The sequence below is a fragment of the Malaclemys terrapin genome, chromosome 1 (assembly GCF_027887155.1).
Source record: "Malaclemys terrapin pileata isolate rMalTer1 chromosome 1, rMalTer1.hap1, whole genome shotgun sequence".
Taxonomy (NCBI): domain Eukaryota; kingdom Metazoa; phylum Chordata; order Testudines; family Emydidae; genus Malaclemys; species Malaclemys terrapin.
The window spans coordinates 355,952,052-355,976,771 of record NC_071505.1 but is presented as its reverse complement, the minus strand read 5'-3'; the positions used below and the strand labels follow the sequence as shown (position 1 = coordinate 355,976,771).

At 48.2% G+C, this 24,720-nt stretch overlaps 1 protein-coding gene across 2 annotated transcripts in view; it reads right to left on the bottom strand.

The window, feature by feature from the left end:
• LCMT2 (leucine carboxyl methyltransferase 2) overlaps positions 1–24,720 on the bottom strand; it is an 86,490-nt gene that overhangs the window by 43,045 nt on the left and 18,725 nt on the right. The window contains exons 9-10 of one of the 2 annotated variants that reach the window (XM_054016115.1): positions 8,062–8,319; positions 7,634–7,864 (exon numbers count right to left, since the gene is read on the bottom strand). In XM_054016115.1, the coding sequence (XP_053872090.1) occupies positions 7,634–7,864; positions 8,062–8,319 (489 nt within the window). The remainder of the gene's footprint in view (positions 1–7,633; positions 7,865–8,061; positions 8,320–24,720) is intronic. The other variant, XM_054016116.1, reaches the window with a different exon arrangement.

Genomic DNA, 24,720 nt, shown 5'->3' with positions numbered 1-24,720 from the left:
AGAGTTGCAGTGGATGACGACAGATGCCACAAGAATAGATATTTATACCGAACGATGAGAGGACCTGCGAGGTGGATTCATGGCACCAGGAAAGCAAAGTTGCAGTGGAAGTGGTGGTTGGATGACAATGGTTAGCAGTCCTACTGCACCGTCTGCTGAAAGCAGTATGGCATTTGCATGGAAAAAAGGGGCGAAACGATTGTCTGCCATTGCTTTCACGGAGGGAGGGGCAACTGACAACATGTACCTAAAACCACCCGCGACAATGTTTTTGCCCCATCAGGCATTGGGAGCTCAACCCAGAATTCCAATGGGCAGCGGAGACTGCGGGAAAAAACGGTTACTCACCTTTGTAACTGCTGTTCTTCAAGATGTGTTGCTCATATCCATTCCAATTAGGTGTGCGCGTGCCGCGTGCACCATCGTCGGAGAAATTTTCTACCCTAGCAACACCCAGTGGGTCGGCTGTGGAGCCCCCTGGAGTGGCGCCTTCATGGCGCTGGATATATACCCCAGCCGACCCAGCGCCCCCTAAGTTCCTTCTTGCCAGCTACTCTGACAGTGGGGACGGAGGACGGGTTTGGAATGGATATGACCAACACATCTCAAAGAACAACAGTTACAAAGGTGAGTAACCGTTTTTTCTTCTTCGAGTGCTTGCTCATATCAATTCCAATTAGGTGACTACCAAGCCTTACCTAGGCGGTGTGGTCAGAGTGAGACATCGCTGCGTGCAAAACCGCTGATCCGAATGCAGCATCATCTCTGGACTGCTGTACCAGTGCATAGTGAGTGGTGAAGGTGTGGACCGATGACCAAACCGCAGCTCTACAAATGTCCTGGATCGGGACTCGAGCCAGGAAGGCAGTCGAGGAGGCTTGAGCCCTCGTGGAGTGGGCAGTGAGGCACGGCGTCGGGACACCGGCCAGGTCGCAGCAAGCACGAATACAGGACGTGATCCAGGAGGAGAGACATTGTGAGGAGACCGGTAAGCCTTTCATCCGGTCGGCCACTGCAACAAAGAATTGTGTCGTCTTCCTAAATGCCTTTGTACGCTCAAGATAGAAAGCCAGGGCCCTGCGTACGTCCAAGGAATGCCTACGCTGGTCTTGATGGGTGGCGTGCGGCTTAGGATGGAAGACCGGAGAAATATATCCCGGTTCACATGAAAAGGTGAAACTACCTTGGGAAGAAAGGCAGGGTGGGGGCGAAGCTGCACTTTGTCTTCATGGAAAACTGTGTATGGAGGCTCAGACGTAAGCGCCTTGCTGAAGTGATGGCTACCAGGAAGGCTGTCTTCCAAGATAGGTACAGGAGTGAGCAGGTAGCCAATGGCTCGAACGGGGACCCTGTGAGCTTGGAGAGAACCAGGTTAAGATCCCACGCCGGAACGGGTTGACGTTGCTGTGGGTACGTCCGGTCTAAGCCCTTGAGGAATCTAATGACCACCGGGTTAGAGAAGACCGAGGAAGCGAGTTCTCCTGGATGGAACGCCGATATAGCAGCCAGGTGAACCTTGATTGAAGATATCACTAAACCCTGCTGTTTCAGGGATAGGAGATATTCGAGTATAAAGGGAATTGACGCCTACAAGGGGGGCGTACTAACAGGAGAACTGTTTCCACTTGGCTAAGTAAGTGGTCCGTGTAGAGGGCTTTCTACTTCCCAGCAGAATCTGCTGCACGGGATGTGAGCATTGTAGCTCTGTCCGATTTAGCCATGGAGCATCCACACTGTGAGGTGGAGCGATTGCAGGTCGGGGTGACAGAGTCAGCCGTGGTCCTGAGAGATCAGGTCTGGGCACAAGGGAAGCGTGATCGGAATTTGAACCGATAGCTCCAGAAGCGTGGTGTACCAGTGCTGTCTTGGCCAAGCTGGAGTGACTAGAATGAGACGTGCCTCGTCTCTGCATAGCTTGAGCAGTACCCTGTGGACCAGTGGGAATGGAGGAAAAGCGTAGGACAGCTGATCTTTCCACGTCAGAAGGAAAGCGTCCGACAGGGAGCCCGGAGATCACCCTTGTAGGGAGCAGAACACGTGGCACTTCCTGTTGGCTCGAGATGCGAACAGGTCGACCTGGGGAAATCTCCACCTCTGGAAGATGGAATAGATGATGTCTGGGTGAATCGACCATTCATGCGTCTAGAAGGATCTGCTGAGACGGTCCGCTAGAGTGTTCTGGACTCCAGGGAGGAACGATGCCATGAGATGTATCGAGTGGGCAATGCAGAACTCCCACAGGCGAATGGCCTCTTGGCATAGGAGAGACAACCGGGCTCCTCCTTGCTTGTTGATGTAGAACATGGCTGTGGTGTTGTCTGTGAGGACTGACACGCAACGGCCATGCAGGAGACTGAGAAATGCCTGACAAACTAGACATACGGCCATCAGCTCTCGAACACTGATGTGCAGAGCTAGTTGGGGTGCGGTCCACAGGTCCTGGGTGTGGTGCTCTCCAAGGTGAGCGCCCCAACCGAGAGATGACGCGTCCGTGACCAGGTGCAGGGAGGGTTGTGGGGCGTGAAACGGCATTCCCGTGGCAACCGCCTTGTGATCCAGCCACCAGGTGAGAGAGGCCAGGACCGAGTTCGGTACCGTGACCACCATGTTCAGGTTGTCCCGATAAGGACGGTACACTGACGATACCCAGGCCTGAAGTGGGCGAAGCCGAAGTCTGGCATGCCTGGTTACGTAAGTGCAAGAGGCAATGTGTCCCAACAGGCCGAGACACGTCCTTATTGTTGTAATCGGGAAGACCCGGAGCCCTCGGATGATGTCTGTGATGGTGTGAAACCGATTGTCTGGTAGAAGAGCTCGGGCGAGTCTGGAGTCTAAGACTGCCCCAATAAACTCTATTCTCTGGGTTGGCTCCAGAGTGGACTTGTCTTTGTTGAGTAGAATGCCTAACTCATGGAATGTTTGCAGTATTATCTGGATGTGAGCTTGAACTTGCTCCCTGGTGCGGCCGCGCACCAGCCAGTCGTCTAGATACAGGAACACCTGTATCCTTTGTTGACGAAGGTATGCTGCCACGACAGCCATACATTTGGTGAACACTCTCGGAGCCGCGGACAAGCCAAAGGGAAGGACGGCAAATTGGTAGTGCACCTTGTTTACTACAAAGCGAAGGAAGCACCTGTGTAGGGGGTAAATTGCTATATGAAAATATGCGTCCTTCATGTCGAGGGCAGCGAACCAGTCTCCAGGATCCAGGGAAGAGATGATGGTCCTCAAGGAGACCATGAGGAACTTCAACTTTACTATGAATTTGTTGAGTCCGCGTAAGTCTAAAATGGGACGTAGACCCCCTTTTGCTTTGGGGATCAGGAAGTAGCGGGAGTAAAATCCCCTGCCCCTTAACTCTGGGGGAACCTCCTCTATGGCCCCCATAGAGAGGAGCCCAAAAACCTCCTGTGTAAGGAGATGCTCGTGAGAAGGGTCCCTGAAGAGGGACGGGGAGGGGGAGTGGGAGGGGGGGAAAGAAGAAAACTGGAGAGCGTATCCCCTCTCCACCTTGCGAAGGACCCAGCGGTCCAAGGTTATAAGGGACCAAGCATGGTGGAAACGGGAGAGGCGATCCCGAAAGGAGGGAGATGGATCCTGGGTAGTGGCTGGGGTGCTGTCCTCGAGCGCACCTTCAAAAGTTTTGTCTAGGACCTGAAGGTGGCCTAGGCGGGCCCTGGTTCTGACCGATTGAGGGCCGGTCGACCTTAGTCTACCACCTCGTCCCCGCCTTCTGGCAACGTCTTGTCTCGGACGAGGCAGGGGAGGGTAGAACCTTTGCGGCTGGGGCCTAAAGGGTCTGCGCTCGGACCCTGGGACATACATCCCCAGGGAGCGCATGATGGTTCTCGAATCCTTGAGGCTCTGCAATCGAGAGTCTGTCTTGTCCGAGAATAACCCTTGGCCCTCGAACGGTAGGTCCTGCAGGGTCTGCTGCAGTTCTGGCGGTAAGCCCGAAACCTGGAGCCAGGAGACGTGTCGCATGGCTATGCCAGATGCTAGTGTCCTGGCGGCCGAGTCCGCTATGTCCAGGGAGGCTTGTAAGGAGGTCCTAGCCACCTTCTTACCTTCCACCACTAAGGCCCCGAACTCCTCCCTCGAGTCCTGGGGAACCAACTCTTTGAATTTACCCATGGAGTTCCATGAGTTGTAGCTGTAGCGGCTCAAGAGCGCCTGCTGGTTCGCGGCTCTGAGCTGCAGATCCCCCGCCGAGTACACCTTACGCCCGAACAAATCGAAGCGTTTAGCGTCCTTCGATTTAGGCGCTGCCGCCTGCTGGCCATGACGCTCTCTTGCGTTCACCGAGGATAGGACTAGTGCACACGGTGGAGGGTGCGTGTATAAGTATTCATGGTTCTTGGAGGGGACGAAGTACTTTCTCTCAACCCCTCTGGCAGTGGGTGGAATGGAGGAAGGAGTTTGCCATATGGTAGTGGCATTAGCCTGAATCATACGAATCAGTGGTAATGCCACCCGGGATGGGGCATCAGCGGACAGGATGCTCACCACCAGGTCCTGCACCTCTACTATCTCCTCCGCCTGGAAGTCCTCCGGTTCTAAGGGCCCCTGAAGCGGACGATCTCCTGTCCCGGGGTCTAGGGCCTGAGGTGGTGTAGGCACGGGAGCTTCCATGCCACCTGGGGGAGGACAGGAAATGGTGGCCTCCGGGACTCTGGGCTCGGATTGTGCCGAGCGAGAGACCGATGGTGGAGCCCCTTGCGCCTGGTGATACGCCCACAGGGTCCAGAAAGACCAATGCGTAGGGTCCTGCACGGGGTCCTCTGCCCTCTCCTGCCAGTGACCCAAGTCAGCGGCGGCCTGACCCTGGGGAGGATATGCCGATCATGAAGCCCGTCGGACGAGCGAGACGCTGATCTCGAGGGCCAGAGCGGTGCCGAACATTGGCTCGGTGCAGTACGGTGCCAATCAGTGCCGGTCCGTAGGCGAGCGGTCCCTGTGCGGTGCCGGTGTGTGGTACCGTGATCGAGATCGGTGCCGCTGGCCATGTCGGTGCCGAGATCCGGATCTGGACCGAAATGAAGACGACCGCCTGTAGACGTGGTACCGGAAGCGGCCCCTCGAATTGGAGCGGCGCTCGTACCGGTGTCGAGAACTACGTCTAGATGCCGACCGGTACCGATGGTCCTGACGGTGCCGAGACGTCGACCGGTGCCGTGAAGAGGGCCTAGGCCACGAGTACGACCGATGCCGGGGTGAAAGTCGGCACTGGGACTGCGAGCGGCGTCAGGACCTGCTCCGAGACCTGGAGCGGTGCTGCGAGTCCACGCTCGGAGACGGTGGGCGTACCAGGGCAGGCTTGCCCCTGGATTGCACGGTCCGAAGAGCGGGTGGTGCCGCGGGTTGAGACAGCGCCGGCTCTGTGAGAGCGATGAGGTCTTTCGCCGTCGCAAAGGTCTCCGGAGTAGACGGAAGACAGGGCTCCACCACGGACCGAGGCAGTGAGCCAGTCCGCACCGGACTCAACGGCCCTACCCCCGGTGCCGGAGTCAACGGTGTAGAAGATATTTGCGTCTTCTGGCGCTCTAGAGGCGGACACGGCTCTACCACCGGTACTGGGGGAGCCAGTGCTTGTAGGACAGCGGCCTCCTGTGTCTTGCGGGGTCTCTTATGTCCTGGAGACAGGGAATGGCGCTGAGGCGCTTGTGGCGGATGCGGTGCCGAGGGAGGATGGTGCCGTGAGGCCTTATCCGCGTCTGCTCGTGATGTAGTACCGGTAGGTGCCGCCAGGGCGCTGCGCACCGAGGCGCTCGGTGCCGGAACTTGGCGCGCCAAGGGAGGATCTGGGCTAAGTGCCGCCTCCATGAGGAGCTGCTTGAGTCTAAAGTCCCGCTCTTTTTTAGTCCTGGGTCTGAAAGCCTTACAGATTTTGCACTCTGTATCATCACCTCCCTTCTAGGCGGGGAACTTTCTGGAATGGAAAGCGGTACCTGGAGAAGGATTGCTAGGGTTGTCCGGCATATTCTGCTTAGCCCTTGCCCTTTCTAACTTCAGTTTATGCTTCTGGGCCTCCCTCTGGGCCTCCATAGCCCTCTTGTGAGCAAGTTCCTCTGCCTCCACAGCTCTCTTGTGGGCAGTTTCTTCCCTGGCTTTTTTTGCCTCCATAGCTCTCTTGTGGGCAGCTTCTTCCCTGACCATCTGTCTATTATGTTTTTTTATTCTTTCCTCAGCTTCGAATTTTGCTAATTCTAGTTTTTGTTGGACATTGCGTTTTGCCATCCTAGCTCCTGCTTGCCTAGCTTATCTGAGCTAGAAAAAAAAAACTTGCTTGTGAATTCCCTTGCAGGAAGTTAACTACCCTGCCCTCAGGCAGAGAAAAAAAATCTCACAGCTTTTGTTAAAAAATGCCTTTGTTAAAAGAACCTAACACCTCTACCTCCAGGCAAAGAGAGAGAAAAAATCTCTAGCTGTTCTCAGCTAAACAAAAGCCTTTTTGGCTTTCAAGCAGCCAAAAAAAAAAAAAAAAATTGTCCTTTTCAAATCCTACTGGGCTTTTGGATCAAAATGATCCCACCGTGCTGCCGCCATGTCAGGGTTCCCTCCCCACTCTGAACTCTGGGGTACAGATGTGGGGACCCGCATGAAAGACCCCCTAAGCTTATTTTTACCAGCTTAGGTTAAAAACTTCCCCAAAGCACAAATTCCTTTCTAGCTTTAGTATCGCTGCCACCACCAAGTGATTTAAACAAACATTCAGGGAGGGCCACTTGGAGCCCTACCTTCCCCAAATATCCCCCCAAGCCTCTACACCCCCTTTCCTGGGGAGGCTTGAGAATAATATCCTCACCAATTGGTACAAGTGAACACAGACCCAAATCCTTGGATCTTAAGAACAATGACAAATCAATTAGGTTCTTAAAAGAAGAATTTTAATTAAAGAAAAGGTAAAAGAATCACCTCTGTAAAATTAGGATGGTAAGTACTTTACAGAATAACAAAAGACTCAAGAACACAGAGGATTTCCCCTCTAGACAAAAACGTAAAGTTACAAAAACAGGGATAAACCTCCTCTTAGCACAGGGAAAATTCACAAGCTAAATCAAAAGGTAATCCAACACATTTCTTTTCTGATATTAATTACTATTTCTGCCAGACTAGATGCTTAGTTTAGATATGCTTAAGGAGATATAATTTTCCTGTCCTGGTTTCTTGGCTGGCTCTGAGAGACACAGACCAAAACCTTCCCACACAGATTTGAAAGTATCTTCTCCCCTTATTGGTCCTTTTGGTCATGTGCCACCCAGATTATCTGAGCTTCTTAACCCTTTACAAGTAGAAGAATTAACCTTTTACAGGATAAAGAGAGGTTTTATGCTACCCTTAGCTGTATGTTTATGACATATGGTCTAGTTCAACTGATAGTTATTTTGGGAGATGGAGGAATCTGCATCTTGGTGACATTCACTAGATGAAATTATATGGCCTGCATTATACATGTCAGACAAAATTACCATAATTATTCCTTTTGGCCTCAAAATCTATGAATAGGACAAGGCTGTCCCCTGTGTCTGGGGATTTCTATATCCTCAGGTACTTGTACAGCCCATCTCCCTGTCATAACTAAGCATTCTTCCCCCACTGACTGAGGAAATTCTCTTTTAGGCCCTTTTACCTTGGCACATCACTTCGGTTGTAGTATGTCTCCAGCGCGATGAAGCTAGGTCCTCAGCAGGCTGTGGGCTCACAAGTTCCACCACAACACAATCTGGATCTGAGGCAGTCATGGATTCAGGAAACCTTAGCCAAAGGATCCCCAAATCTGCATTCGTTGGGGACATTCGCCCTCCCACTGCCAGGGCCTGGCTCCCAGAAACACACGTCACAGTATGGAACAACCGTCCACCTGCAGAGAGAGAACACCAGGATTCAGATTGGTACCGCTACAGGAAGACTGAGGGTTACCAGACCAAAGACTTCAATCCCCTCTACCCTTCACTGCTGAGCACTGATAGTACAGTATGAATCTCTCCCTCCCCCTCCAGGATCACCCCATTAATATTAGAGATCTCTGTGTGTGCTCCACCCTAGGGGAGAACGTACCCCAAGCGTTACCAGACTTTTCCATTCTCACGCTTCCAACACGCCAGTTGTCCTCGTGTCTGACTAGGACATGGAAATCTCTTAGGCGGTGGTGTCGTCCATCCTGCTCTCCGAAGCCTCCAGTAGTGAGGATCACATGTGGTTTGATAAGTACAGAGTGATGGCCATACCGCCTCAGGCCAACAATTTCACAGTCTATTGAGCACACAGATGCAGAGATGCTACCAGCAACTCTAGGAGGGTCATCAGCAGAGAAAGCTGCAATCCAAAGAGAATGAGACTGAGGCATAGGGGTTTGTTTGCAGTAGTGCCCCAGACATGACACACAAGAACAGAGATTACCCTCTAGCCAGAAAAAGGTGAGAGAGCTCAAATTCTTTCACTTATCAAAGAGAATGAGAGGTGGGCTTGATTACAGTGTGTAAGTACCTTCACGAGGGGAAAACAGCAGGTACTAAAGGGCTCCTCATTCTGGCAGAGAAAGACAGAACACGAATCAATTACTGGAAGCTGATATGAGGCAAATTCAAATAGAAATAAGACACAACATTTTTAATGGTGAGGGTCATCAGCCATCAGAACAAACTGCCAAGGGGGTGGTGGATTCTGCATCTCTTGTGATCTTCAGACTCAGATTAGTCCCGTTCTGGATGTTGCTTTAGTCAAACAAAAGATTTTTGAGCTTGATACAGGAGTAACTGGTTGAAATTTTCTGGCCTGTGTTATACAGGAGGTCAGATCAGATGATCCAATGCCCCCTTCTGCCCTCTAAATTTATGAATTAGCAAAAGTTTGGGAACAGAACTGATGCTGTACACAGAACAATGCCATACTGTATGTGTCGGGAGGACACCCCATCATAGGCAAAGCAGGTTAAATTAGGTCAATTAACCTTATATGCTGCACCTGGAGCCAGGGATCAATTAAAAACTAATAGATGATGAAATTCAGCTGGGAAGGAGCAAGTCGGGCCTGTATAAAGGGATGAAACAGAGACAAGAAAGGAGCTGCAGGGGAAAAAGCTTGCAGTCACTCCCTGGCAAAAGGGGATTTGTTTGGGGCTACAGAGTCTGGCAAGAAGTCAAAGAGGGGAAGTTTGGGCTGATAAACTGGGGGGCAGGGGGAAAATAGAGAAGGGAAGTAGGAAGGAGTCCAAGGAAATAACAGGGTCAGGGAACCAACAGATTATAGTTATTGGACACAAGCTCCCTGGGCTGGAAGTCAGAGTAATGGGTGGGCCCAGGTTCCCCTCCCAGCCACTGGGAAAAGGCAAAGGACCTGCCATTGGATCAGAAGACTGTCTGAGACAGCATGCGGACAGCTGATCCAGTGGGATCTATAGAGCAGGAAGACTATGAGCGACCTGGCTGGACACCTAAACCATGAAGAGGGAGCCTGAAGAGTCCTGGAGAGCGAGGGGGGATACAGTGTGAGGAGGGCATCTGACCTAAGAGCGCGCTAATCCCCAGCGGCAGCCAAAAGGAGGTGCCTCAACAGTGTGTGTGTGTGGGGGGGGGGGAGGCAGTCAGAGAAGATCAGGGAATATGTGCCCCTCTCCCTATCCCTTGCCATTAGCTGAGATCTGAGGGTTCCTGCTACCTGGGGGTGACTGAGGCCTGCCCCTGTGTGTGTGCATGCCATGATCTGAGATATCTGGGGGGATCCTGCCAATCCAGGAGGATCTGACTGCCCTCTATGCCCCCCCTCATGAGAGCCAGGTTCTGGTGTTCTGAGCCCCACTCCCTAACGCCACCTCACGGGACCTGGAATGTGGGGTACTTTGTCCTTTGTAGAGGATACAAACATTTTGCAGACAAAACAAAATTACTCAGGATAGTTAAGTTCAAAGCAGACTGAAGCGTTACAAAAGGATCTCACAAAACTGAGTGACTGGGCAAGAGAGTGGCAGATGAAATTCAATGTTGATGTTGACGTCACTAGGCCTCACCCTAGGTAACTCGGGAGGGTGGAAGGCCACTAAGTGTCAATGAAGCCTTCCTGCACTAGGCCTAAGTGAACCAAACTCTATCCTTCCATGTTTAAACTCTAATCAACCTCAAAAGCCAGGTGCAATTGGAATATGTAAGCAACCAGTTATCTGTGTGCAACCTCCTGCTCAAGCGGTAATAATGAGGCCTGCATGTTTCTGGCTGAAGGGAAAAAGGACAAGATAACGGTTTAAAGAAGTTACTAACAAGCTAGGCTTATAGCTGCCAAGAATGACTTAACTTCTTAAATGTAATCGTTATTTGCTTAGTAACTATTACCAGGGACGGGAGGGGTAGAGGGAGGAATGGGGGGGAGAAAGGGAGGGCTAGAGGGGAAAGGGGGGGTGAGGCTTAACTGCAAAATGTATAAAAGAAGAAAAACTGTTCCTGTTAGTGTGCTTGATCTGAGACGTGCCTGTCTCCTAGCACCGCTTTGGGATCCCAAATAAACTTTGTTTGCTTCTCCCCCTGGTGTGTTTATTGGCGCGAAGCACACCAGGCAACAAACCCCGCTGTTGCTTTGCCTCGGGCACTCTGTGCTGGCAACAGTCTTGGCACCCAACGTGGGGCTCGAGGCTGAAATTTAGCCTTGCCCGGACCCCTCTCGGAGGTCGACAGATTGCTGCGACGTTCGACGCCCTGCGCGCACCGGTGACTTTACTGGGGGCCTCGGCGGAGACGTGGTTTGGTCGACCCCGGAGGGCACAACAGTACAACGCGCTCGAGTAGTGGAGAAGCAGCTGCGGACGACGGTGGGGAACCGGTCCTGTGGATAGGGCGACGGTGCAGACCCGGACCCTTGGATAAGGTAGGAACAGTCCAGTGGGGACTTTATCTGTCATGACCTGGGGACGCCCAGTGTCTCCCTACAGGGCAGGGACAGAGTACTGCAGGCAGGGCAAGGTGTACACCCTTGGAATGCATTCTGGTGAATTGGAAAGTGTTTGGCACAAATCCAATAACTAAAAATAAACTGAAAAGATTCTGTACAGTAGACTGGCCTCAATATCAGCTAGAGGACCAGGAAAGGTGGCCACCGGAAGGATCATTTAATTATAATACAATCCTTCAATTACTTCTGTTTTGTCAGCAAACGGGTAAATGGAATGAACATATGTATGTACAGTTGTTTATGTTGCTAAGAGATAGGTTAGATATTTTGCAGAAGTGTAATTTGACTCCGACAGGTTCGGTATTAGCTACTGTTAGTCCCCAGAACCCACCCCCCCACCCCCACAGCTGTAATGGCAGGTCCGGTGTCCCCTTCGGCTATCACACCCCCAACATATAAAGACAAGGTGTCTCAGGTCCCAGAGATTGCCCCCTCGGTGGAATTTTATCCGTTGATCACTGAGACCATGGTGTCCAGACATGGCTCAGATAGGAATCAGGCCACTACTATGCAGGTTTACACCCATGTGCCTTTTAACCCGGTGGACCCAGCAGCCTTTAAGGCACAGGCAAGGGAATTCTCTATGAACCCAAGCAAATTTATCTCGGTCTTTGAAGGGTGCCTGGCTAGCTGTAAGCCTGACTGGGATGATTGTAATGTCCTTATGCAGACCCTGCTGTCTGAGGTGGAGCGTAATCAGGTTGTGTCTAAAGAAAAGGAAAATAGGCAAGCGAAAATGATGGTCGCAGCAGTACAGGCCGGTGGCAAGGGAAAATTCCAGGAAGGTGGAAGGGGCCGGGGAATGAGAGGACGTGGGCGTGGGCGCCCTGGCTCACAGGAAAGGTGTCTGGGTCGCAACCAGTGTGCCATATGCCGGAAGGAGGAACATTGAAAAAATGAGTGCCCCGAAAGGGAAGGTACCCCTATGATGGCAGCGGAGGATCAAGAATAGGGGTGTCAGGGGAGAGGGACTATCCTGCCCCTGGAACCCCGAGTAAACATGAGGGTGGGAGACTTGGACATAAACTTTTTAATAGACTCTGGAGCTGCACAAACCGCCGTAAACCAACCCCTGCAGCTGCCTGTGGAAGAGTCCCTCACTGTGGTGGGTGCCACAGGGAAAGGAACCAAGTGCCCAGTGTATGCCCCAGCGGAATGTGCTTTGGGAAACAGAACTCTGTCTCACAAACTGGTTTACCTCCCCGATTGTCCAACGCCACTATTAGGACGGGATCTGCTTTGTCGCTTAGGAGCCACCCTGCATTTCACCCAAGATGAAATAACCCTCACCTTACCCCCAGAGAATGCCTGGATAATGACCCTTGCAATTGAGCCCTCAGCCATGCAAGCCCCAGAGTGGAGCCAGTGGGAGGACAAAAGGAGGATTAAAAAGCAGCTTTGCTGGACAGTGTTGGCCCAGGGATTTAAAAGGGCATTGTTCACAGCTAAGACTTGGCTGACAACAAAGAAAAGGGGGGCCTAAATGTGCCCAAGCAACTATGAGATCTGCCAGGCATTAATGAAATGTGATAGGTTTCTTTTCTCACAGATAAAAGAAGTGCTAACCAAAGACCCTAGCAGCCCTGCCATTCATTGAAACAAGGAGACTGAGTCTACGTAAAGTCCATCAACGAAAAACTGCTTTGGCTCCACATTGGAAAGGCCCTTTCCAAGTCCTGTTAACCACCAACACCGCAGTGAAGTACAAAGGACTGCCCACCTGGACCCAGGCTTCTCACTGTAAAAAGACCCCTCCACCTCGGAAGGACTCTCCAACTGATAAGCCTATTTAAAGACAGGGTGATGTGCTAGTAACCTCTCCCCTGTATGATGCTGAACCACACTGTTTCAGGAAAAGAGAAAAAGGAACACTTGCTTCATTGAAACCACAAAGTCCAGGAATTCCTGACTACAAAAGACATTAAGAACTGACCCTGGTGAAGAAACAAAGAATTATACGCTGGCAGGGAGGCTCTTACCCAGCTTATGAGTAAAAATTTTCTAACTTCTGGACTTAGACCCCTGGCCTCCCAGGTGCAGGCTGAATGTCTAGTCTGCCAAAAGAACAACCCTCGACCAGGAGTGTCAGTGCCATTAGCCACTCTGGAACCTACCCCAGGCCCAGGCCTGGTTTGGCAAATAGACTTTACTGAGTTCCCCCGGACCCAAGGATTCAAATACCTTTTCGTCTTGGTGGATCGATTCAGCGGATGGCCTGAAGCCTTCCCATGCCATAACAACACTGCCAAAACGGTGGCTCTGAAGTTTGTCAAGGAAATCATTCCTCACTTCGGCCTCCCCCAGTGGATGGAATCTGACAACGGAACACACTTCACATCTCAAATTGTTCAAAAGATATCAAGTGCTCTGCAAATCCCCTGGAAGCTCCACACTCCATGGCGACCGCAGGCCAGTGGAGTAGTGGAACGCACAAATCAGACACTTAAGCAGCACCTCTCAAAGGTCTGTCAGGAGGCCTCTCTTGGGTGGCCTGATGCTTTGCCCCTTGTGTTACTTCGCATTCATGCTCTCCCCAAGGGCAGGGTAGGGCTCAGTCCCTTCGAGATTATGTTTGGAAGGGCATGGCCTATGAATGGTACACCGGTTCTGGCAGGGGAGTGGGAAATGGGGTGTGGCTTTTTATCTCAGTACATGTGCTCTCTGTCTGCTGTTCTTTGTTCTCTCCACAGGTATACCAGAGATTTGCAGCCTCTCCCGCTGGATGCCCCTGTCCACTCCTTGCAGCCAGGCAATTCTGTTCTCATTCGGACCTGGAAGGACTAGCCTCTCCAAGAGAAGTGGAAGGGACCCCACACCGTCCTGCTGGTCTCCCACACAGCAGCAAAGGTCGAGGGACACAAGAACTGGATTCATCACTCCTGTCTGAAGGCAGTGCCCACTCCTTAACGGTGGACCGTCCAGCCTACGGAAAAGGACTACCAGCGACGACCTGGGACTTAAACTGTTATTCAAAAGACAATAAGATCTGCTGGGAATGCCCTGTGGTCTCTTTAGACAGTCGCAGCGCACTCCCCGTGAAAACTCTAAGCGTTGGTTGTGTTTACTCTCACAGGGCCGGCCTAACCTGGTGGCCTGGTCCCTTTTTGTTTTTGATCTGCCTACTATTGGTAACTGTTATTTTGTGGGATTTGGGGAATTGTAATTGTTAGGCCCTAGGGTCACCTGCCCAGCATGAGTTCAGGTCCAGGGTCTGCCACAGTGGTACTCTTTGCCATAGGGACACTCCTCTCGTTACTTCCCGTTTCCCCCCAGGCACATGTGGGATGGAAAGGGATCCCTACTAACTTGGAAACAAACACATATGAGTCCTTGAAGGTTTGCTTTGCCCAAGAGTTTAACCTCTCTAACTGCTGAGTATGCTCCCAAATCTCGCACCACGCAGCAGGGTTACCCTGGAGGGTGGTCCCCCAAAATTGGTCAGATATCTGTTGGGGATGGTTCAGTAGGGGAAGAAATACCTCGGGTACCCCCTTGTCACAAAACTGTACCATTGAATCCCAGTATGCATTAAGGGACAACCCCTGGCCACCCCAGGCAGCGTAAATCTTTGTATGCCACCTCAGAGCCCATTAAGGAAGAAGACAGGTTGGGTATGATCCTCCTCCCATCCTATGCGGTGGAACGGCTAACCCAATTTTATCATAGGCTCTCTGTGTTTCTCACCAAGTTTGCCAACGAAACCTTGGCCATAGAGAAAAGCCTTAACTCAGAGCTTTACCAGCTCCGGTTGCTGTCCCTGCAAAACAGACAGACCTTAGATTATGTTTTAGCCTCCCAGGGCGGGGTGAGTGCCCTTATTGGAAATAAATATTGGACTTATGTCCCAGAAAACTCACAGGACATTAACAAGTACGTCCTGTCGGCCGAACAGGCTTTCGAGCAGTGGTAGGCCCAGGAAAGGGAACCCACAGTTTTCAATTCCCTTTGAAGTTGGTTGCCCGACCTAGGAGGACGGGGGGGTGGCCTTGTGCGTCTCCTCCTCACAGGTGTGGTACTGTGCCTGGTCACCCTCCTCCTAATTGCTTGTTTTAAAATGCTCCTCCGTAAGCTGTGTGCCCCCTGTTCCTCAAAAATCCCGGCATACCCTCTCATTGATAACCCCAGCTTCATAGCATCCCATCATATTTTGTCCACAGAATATGAGAAAACTCAGCCAAAGGCTTGTTGAGTATTCTCAAAGGAGGGAGTTGTTGACGTCACTAGGCCTCACCCTAGGTAACTCGGGAGGGTGGAAGGCCACTAAGTGTCAATGAAGCCTTCCTGCACTAGGCCTAAGTGAACCAAACTCTATCCTTCCATGTTTAAACTCTAATCAACCTCAAAAGCCAGGTGCAATTGGAATATGTAAGCAACCAGTTATCTGTGTGCAACCTCCTGCTCAAGCGGTAATAATGAGGCCTGCATGTTTCTGGCTGAAGGGAAAAAGGACAAGATAACGGTTTAAAGAAGTTCCTAACAAGCTAGGCTTATAGCTGCCAAGAATGACTTAACTGCTTAAATGTAATCATTATTTGCTTAGTAACTATTACCAGGGACGGAAGGGGTAGAGGGAGGAATGGGGGGGAGAAAGGGAGGGCTAGAGGGGAAAGGGGGGGTGAGGCTTAACTGCAAAATGTATAAAAGAAGAAAAACTGTTCCTGTTAGTGTGCTTGATCTGAGACGTGCCTGTCTCTTAGCACCGCTTTGGGATCCCAAATAAACTTTGTTTGTTTCTCTCCCTGGTGTGTTTATTGGCGCGAAGCACACCAGGCAACGAACCCTGCTGTTGCTTTGCCTCGGGCACTCTGTGCTGGCAACATTGATAAATGCAAGTAATGCATTGAAAAAAATGCATTGGAAAACATAATCCCATCTACACATACAAAATGATGGGTCTAAATTAGCTGTTGCGACTCAAGAAAGATGTTAGTCATCGTGGACAGTTATCTGAAAACATCTGCTCAATTTGCAGCACCAGCCAAAAAAGCTAACTGTGTTAGGAACCATTCAGAAAGGGATAGATAAGAAAGAAAAGATCATAATGCCACTGTGATGGGTTGCATCACAGAAACCCCTTTGGGGCTGCCAACTGATGTGCTTTCCTTGCCAGCTTGGGACTCTAGCACCCTGTCTTGTTGAGCCAGACATGCAAGTCTGCTCTAGCACAGACCCAGAGTCTGAACCACATACCCTAAGAGCTGTAGGCTTAAACTGAAAGCAGCTTAAGAAGTTTTCCTGTCTTTAACACTCGGATGCCCAACTCCCAATGGGGTCCAAACCCCAAATAAATCAGTTTTACCCTGTATAAAGCTTATACAGGGTAAACTCATAAATTGTTTGCCCTCTATAACACTGATAAGAGATGCACAGCTGTTTTCCCCCCCAGGTATTAATACATACTCTGGGTTAATTAATTGGGAATTGGTCCTGCTTTGAGCAGGGGGTTGGACTAGATGACCTCCTGAGGTCCCTTCCCACCCTGATATTCTATGATTCTATGAATAAGTAAAAAGTGATTTTATTAAATACAGAAAGTAGGATTTAAGTGGTTCCAAGTAGTAACAGACAGAACAAAGTGAATTACCAAGCAAAATAAAACGAAACATGCCAGTCTATGCCTAGTACAGTAAGAAAACTGAATACAGATAAAATCTCACCCTCAGAGATGGTTCAATAAGTTTCTTTCACAGACTGGACACCTTCCTAGTCTGGGCACAATCCTTTCCCCTGGTACTCCCTTGTTCCAGCTCAGGTGGTAGCTAGGGGTTTTCTCATGATTGCAGCCCCCTTTGTTCTGTTCCATCCACTTATATATCTTTTGCATACGGCGGGAATCCTTTGTCCCCCTCTGGGTTCCCACCCTTCCTTTTCAATGGAAAAGCACCAGGCTAAAGATGGATTCCAGTTCAGGTGACATGATCACATGTCACTATAAGACTTCATTACCCACTTGCCAGCACACACGTATACAGGAAGACTTACAAGTAAAACAGAGCCATCTACAGTCAATTGTCCTGGTTAATGGGAGCCATCAAGATTCCAAACTACCATTAATGGCCCATACTTTGCATAATTACAATAGGCCCTCAGAGTTATATTTCATATTTCTAGTTTCAGATACAAGAGTGATACATTTATACAAACAAGATGACCACACTCAGTAGATTATAAGCTTTGTAATGATACCTTACAAGAGACCATTTGCATGAAGCATATTTTAGTTACATTATATTCACACTCATCAGCATACTTTCATAAAATCATATAGAGTGCAATGTCACAGCCACTATACAAATCTATGTTTAACACAAACAAAAGGAAGTACTACTTAACACAACACACAGTCAATCTGTGGAACATGTTACCAGGGGATGTTGTGAAGGCCAAACAGAATTAGGTAAGTTCATGGACGATAGGGCCATCAATGGCTATTAGCCAAGATGGTCAGGGACCCAACCCCATGCTCTGGGTGTCCCTAAACCTCTGACTGTTGGAAGCTGTGAATGGACAACAGGGACGGATCACTTGATAAATTGTCCTGTTCTGTTCACTCTCTCTGATTAATCTGGCACCAGCCACTGACCCACTATGGCCATTCTTATGTTCTTAAACTCCTGTTCTTCTAGGAGGTCTGAGCCCATCTCCTGCCAGAGATCCTCATTCAGTGCACAGGATGTATCAGGGTTGTGTGGTAAAAGAGGATGTGATATGTAGAACCCTATCTCAGTTATTGCAAAAGTTGGAAAACGTGTGGTCAATGAATTAGCAAACTGCAAGAAGAAAGGATGGTGTCATAGAATCATAGAACTGGAAAGGACCTTGCGAGGTCATCTAGTCCAATCCCCTGCACTCATGGCAGTAATCAGTATTATCTAGACCATTCCTGACAGGTGTTTGTCTAACCTGTTCTTAAAAACCGTCAATGACGGAGATTTCACAAACTCCCTAGACAATTTTTTCCAGTGCTAAAACACCCTGATGGTTAGGGAGTTTTTCCTAATATCCAACCTAAACCGCGCTTGCTGCAATTTAAGCCCATTGCTTCTTGTCCTATCCTCAGAGGTTAAGAAAAACCATTTTTCTCCCTCCTCCTTGTAACAACATTTTACGTACTTGAAAACTGTTATGTCCCCTCTCAGTCTTCTCTTTTCCAGACTAAACAAACCCAATTTTTTCAATCTTCCCTCATAGGTCATGTTTTCTAGACCTAGAATCATTTTTTCACTCTTCGCTGGACTCTTTCCAATTTGTTCACATCCTTCCAGAAACGTGGTGCCCAGAACTGGACACGCTACTCCAGTTGAGGCCTTATCAGTGTGGAGTAGAGCGGAAGAATTACTTCTCTTGTCTTGCTTACAACACTCCTGCTAATACATCTTAGAATGATTTTCGCTTTTTTTGCAACAGTGTTATGCTGTTGACTCATATTTAGCTTGTGATCCACTATGACCCCCAGATCCCTTTCCGCAGTACTCCTTCCTAGGCCGTCATTTCCCATTTTGTATGTGTGCAACTGATTGTTCCTTCCTAAGTGGAGTATTTTGCATTTGTCCTATTTGCCTCCAAAGCACTTGCAACCCCCTCCCAGCTTGGTACATAAGAGTGGCCCTACTGGGCCAAACCAAAGGTCCATCTACCCCAGTATCCTGTCTTCTGACAGTGGCCAGTGCCAGGTACCCCAGAGGGAATGAACAGAACAGGTAATCATCAAGTGATCCATCCCCGGTCGCTCACTCCCAGCTTCTGGCAAACAGAGGCTAGGGACACCATTCCTGCCCGTCCTGGCTCATAGACATTGATGGGCCTATCCTCCATTAATTTATCTAGTTCTTTTTTGAACCCTATTATCGTCTTGGCCTTCACAACATCCTCTGGCAAGGAATTCCACAGGTTGACTGTGCACTGTGTGAAGAAATACTTCCTTTTGTTTCTTTTAAACCTTCTGCCTATTAATTTCATTTGGTCATCCGTAGTCCTGGTGTTATGAGGAGTAGTAAACACTTCCTTATCTACTTTCTCTACACCAGTCATGATTTTATAGACCTCAATCATATCTCCCCTCAGCTGTCTCTTTTCCAAGTTGAAAAGTCCCAGTCTTATTAATTTCTCCTCATACAAAAGCTATTCCATACCTCTAATCATAGAATATCAGGGTTGGAAAGGACCTCAGGAGGTCATCTAGTCCAACCCCCTGCTCAAAGCAGGACCAATCACCAACTAAATCCCCAAATGCCCCCTCAAGGATTGAACTCACAACCCTCGGTTTAGCAGGCCAATGCTCAAACCACTGAGCTATCCCTCCCCCCAAATCATTTTTGTTGCCCTTTTCTGAAGCTTTTCCAAGTTCAATATATCTTTTTTGAGATGGAGCGATCACAACTGCACACAGTATTTAAGATGTTGGTGTACCATGGATTTATATAGAGGCAACATGATATTTTCTGTCCTATTATCTATCCTTTTCTTAATTGTTCCCAGCATTCTGTTTGCTTTTTTGACTGCCGCTGCACATTGAGTGGATGTTTTCAGAGAACTATCCACAATGACTCCAAGATCTCTTTCTTGAGTGGTAACAGCTAATTTAGACCCCATCATTTTATATGTATAGTTGGGATTATGTTTTCCAATGTGTATTACTTTGCATTTATCAACATTAAATTTCATTTTATTGCCATTTTATTGCCCAGTCACCCAGTTTTGAGAGATCCTTTTGTAGCTCTTTGCAGTCTGGATCTTAACTATCTTTAGTAATTTTGTATTATCTGCAAATTTTGGTACCTCACTCTTTACCCCTTTTTCAAGATCATTAATGAATATATTGAATAGGACTGGGCCTAGTACAGACCCCTGGGGACACCACTATTTATCTCTCTCCATTCTGACCATTTATACCTATCCTTTTAACCAGTTATTAATCCATGAGAGCACCTTCCGTCTTATCCCGTGGCAGCTTACTTTGCTTCAGAGCCTTTGGTGAGGGACCTTGTCAAAGGCTTTCTGAAAATCTAAGTACACTATATCCACTTGATACCTTTGGTCCACATACTTGTTGACCACCTCAAAGAATTCTAGTAGATTGGTGAGGCATGATTTCCCTTTACTAAAACCATGTTGACTCTTCCTCACAAATTATGTTCATCTATATGTCTGACAATATTGTTCTTTATTATAGTTTCAAACAAACAGTTTGCCCAGTACTGAAGTCAGGCTTACAGGCCTGTAATTGCCGAGATCACCTCTGGAGCCCATTTTAAAAATTGGCATGTACTCCTAAAATAGCAGGGGTTAAAAGCATCCCTGCAGAGGGCTGCAGCTCTAAAAGCTGGGCCACGCCCCAATCAGGCCACAGCCGGCCTGTATAAAAAGGCTGTGAGCCAGAGGCCAAACAGTCTGTCTCTGCACTCAGAGAGAGAAGGGCCTGGCTGCAGGGAGCTGAGACAGAATACCTGGGTGGAGCAGGGCTGGAGAAAGGCTGAGGAGCTGGGGAGCTCCAGCCTGGAAAGCCCCAGGCTGCGACCTAGCAGAAGGCCAAGGGGTGCTAGGGGTTGCAGAGGGCAGCCCAGGGGTAGGCCAAGGCAGCAGGTCCAAACCCAACCTTGCCAGTGATGAGTAGGCTGATACTGCAGTCTGCTCCTGGGCATGTGGCTAGATGAAGACTGGCAGTAGCCTGATACTGAGGCAAGGTGGGGATAGTGGGTGGGGGTTCTCCTGGGAGGGGGAGACCCACTTAAAGGGGCACCGGGGTCCTGAGAGGGACACGGGGGCCAGTAGCAGTAAGGCGGATCACTGGCCTGCAGGCTGCGCTCCGGGCTGGATTGAGCTAATTCCCAGGATAACCAGCAGGAGGCACTGCAGGGGTGAGTCCAACACCCTACATGGCATCACATTAGCTATCCTCCAATCATCTGTTACAGAAGCTGATTTAAATGATAGGTTACAGACTACAGTTACTAGTCCTGCAATTTCACATTTCAGTTCCTTCAGAACTCTTGGGTGAATACCATCTGGTCCTGGTGACTTACTGCTGTTTAATTTATCAAATTGTTCCAAAACCTCCTCTAATGATACCTCAATCTGGGACAGTTCCTCAGATCTGTCACCTAAAAAGTATGGCTCAGCTTTGGGAATCTCCCTCACATCCTCAGCCGTGAAGACCGATGCAAAGAATTCATTTAGTTTCTCTGCAATGGCCTTATCATCCTTGAGTGCTCCTTCAGCATCTCAATCATGCAGTGGCCCCACTGGTTGTTTAGCAGGCTTCCTGCTTCTGATGTACTTTTAAAAAAAAAAAAATTGCTGTTACTTTTTGTGTCTTCGGCTAACTGTTCCTCAAATTCTTTTTGGGCCCTCTTTTTTGGCTTTCCTAACATCCGCAAACTTTACAAGTGTACTCTCTATGCCGTTATCTAAAACGCTGATGAAGAACCGGATCCAGAAGTGATCCCTGTGGGACCCCACTCGTTATGCCCTTTCAGCAGAACTGTGAATCAATGATAACTATTGGGAACGGTTTTCCAACGAGTTTTGCACCGACCTTATAGTAGTTTGTTTATGAGAAGGTCATGTGAGACCATATCAAAAGCTTTACTGAAGTCAAGATATACCACTTCCCCCCTATCCACAAGGTTTGTTACCCTGTCAAAGAAAGCTATCATGTTGGTTTGACACATTTTGTTTTTGACAAATCCATGCTGACTGTTACTTATCACCTTATTATTGTCTAGATGTTTGCAAACTGACTGCTTAATTATTTGCTCCCATCATCTTTCCAGGTACAGAAGTTAAGCTGACTGGTCTGTAATTCCCTGGGTTGTCCTTATTTTCCTTTTTATAGATGGGCAGTATATTTGCCATTTTCCAATCTTCTGGAATCTCGCATGTCTTCCATGACTTCTGAAAGATAACACTGCTCTACAGCCAAAATACTTCTGAAATAAATGTAGTCAAACTTTACTAATTCTGGGTCACTGCAAACGAAAATGATGCTTAAAATTGCTGACTGGCTCTAGTTTTCAAGATATGCTATTGGGTCCATATATATGACCCTTGACTTGGGAATGGCGGAGGATAAGTGAGTTATAAAGGGAAGGGATCTCCATTTAAACCAGAAATGACTAAAATTCATCTTTGACTGGATCTATGAATAAATCTATGACTGGGTTTGGATAATACTTGCTTTTTAGGCAAAACAATGAATGATGCAATCTGAAGCTGGTATTGCATCATACATGATATGAATTGCATCATGTTATTCCTAGAAGTCATGGATGATGTAATCATAACAAAGCTTACATCACTCTGCTGAACAAATTGCCCTATATCAACTCTAGAAATCATACAGTGTCGTGCTCTCTTATTTGTCAGTGTTTGATTTTGCAAAGGGACACATTTCTGTTTAGCCAAAGTGAGCAGAGATGCCTCGTACTTGTGTGAACAGTGCAGATAACTTCTGCTATGTTTGTGGTGAAGTGACTTTTGCATCACAAAAGCACAGTATAACCACTATGGTTAAGAAAGCCTATCACCTTTATTTTGGCTGCAAAATTGGAGATCAGGACAAGAGGTGGGCCCCACACATATGCTGCAACACTTGTGCAACAAATCTTCGCCAGTGGTTGAACAGGAAAAGGAAATCTATGCCTTTTGCAGTGCCAATGATTTGGAGAGAGCCAACAGATCACTTCTGCATGGTGCCTCCAGTTGGGAAAGGAGTGTCAAAGAAGAAAAAGTGGACTGTGCATTATCCAAACATTCCATCAGTTATGTGCCCAGTACCCCACGGAGAAGGACTGCCAGTTCCTGATGCACCAGAATCATTCTCACTTGAGTCAGACGAGGAAGAGGAAGAGGATGAAACTTCTGGTCCTGAACCATCAATGTTACAGGACCCACATTTTCTCCCATCCTCCTCCTCTGAACCACACCTCATAACACAAGGTGAACTGAATGACCTTGTCAGGGATTTGGAACTACCCAAGAGTAAGGCAGAGCTGTTGGGCTCCAGACTACAGCAGTGGAATCTCCTGGCAGGTGATGTTAGGGTTTCCATGTTCCGTGACCGTCAAAAGGATCTTGTCCCATTCTTCTTCATGGAAGGTGATTTTGTAGCCTGCAACAACATCGATGGTGTGATGGCAGCCCTCAACATCGTTCACGATCCAGATGAGTGGAGACTGTTTATTGATTCATCGAAGACGAGTCTTAAAGCTGTTTTACTGCATAATGCCATTGACAAAACACAAGCAGCTTTCAAGTACCTCTGTGGAAAATTTCCAAGGTTAAGTGAAGCTAAGATAAAGGAAGGTGTCTTTGTTGGTCCTCAGATTCGTGAACTTCTTCGAGATGATGCATTTGACCATGCACTGCGTGGCAAGGAAAAGAGGGCATGGAAAGCCTTCCAGTTAGTGGCAATAAATTTTCTCGGAAATAACAAGGCAGACAACTACAGGTTGTTGGTGGAAAACCTCCTCAAGGCATACAAAAGCCTTGGTTGCAACATGTCACTAAAAATACATTTTTTGCACTCTCATCTAGATTTTTTTCCACCGAACTGCGGAGCAGTGAGCGGCGAGCGATTTCACCAGGACATTGCAACAATGGAGAAATGCTATCAGGGCAAATGGAGCCCATCAATGCTTGCAGACTATTGCTGGACAGTGACAAGAGATGCTCCATTTAATGAATACAAGAGACAAGCCAAGAAGCGCCGAGTAGACACTGAATAGGACTAAACTATGTACAGAATATTTTTTTGCCTTTTGTTTCATAATAAATTTTATTTATATAACCGTTTTGCTGATTTTTAAAGTGTTACATAAACATGACAGGTGAAATATTATCATGTAAAGCAACCATAAACACATGAAAAGACCTAGGTTTACAATTTATGATTAAAACTCGATTATCTACACAATATACATAGACATAAAATGTAAAAACTTAAATATCTTAGAAACAGTAGCCAATCAGTTGTTTTAATTGTCATATTTGAATTCAGCACATCAAAATACATAATAAATAGCACATTTTATCTCTGAAACAGATGACTTCTCAAAAACTGTAGACCAGTGTAATTGCTAATGGCTCAGATATCTCCTCAGTCAGCTCCTTGAGTATTCAGGATGCATTTCATCAGGCCCTGGTGACTTGAAGACATCCCATTTGTCTCTAGCTAGTTTGATCTCGTTTTGTGCCTTGGCCTTTCTAATTTTGTCCCTACATACTTGTGTTATTTGTTTATAGGTCAAATTAGAAAGGATGAATAGTTTCCATTTTTTGTAGGACTCTTTTTTGAGTTTTAGATCATTGAAGATCTCCTGGTTAAGCCAGGGTCGTCTCTTGACATACTTCCTATCTTACCTATGCAATGGGATAGTTTCCTCTTGTGCCCTTAATAATGTCTCTTTGAAAAACTGCCAACTGTCTTCTGTTGTTTTTCCCCTTAGACTTGCTTCCCATGGGATCTTACCTGCCAACTCCCTGAGTTTGCTGAAGTCTGCCTTCTTGAAATCCATTGTCTTTAGTTTGCTGTTCACCCTCCTACCATTCCTTAGAATCATGAACCCTATCATTTCATGATCACTTTCACCCAAGCTGCCTTCCACTTTCAAATTCTCAACCAATTCCTCCCTATTTGTCAAAATCAAATCTAGAACAGCCTCCCCCCTAGTAGCTGGCTCCATCTTCTGTCTGGGTAGTTGAAGTCCCCCATCACCACCAAGTCCTGTACTTTGGATGATTTTGTTCGCTGTTTAAAAAAAGCTTCATCCACCTCTTCTT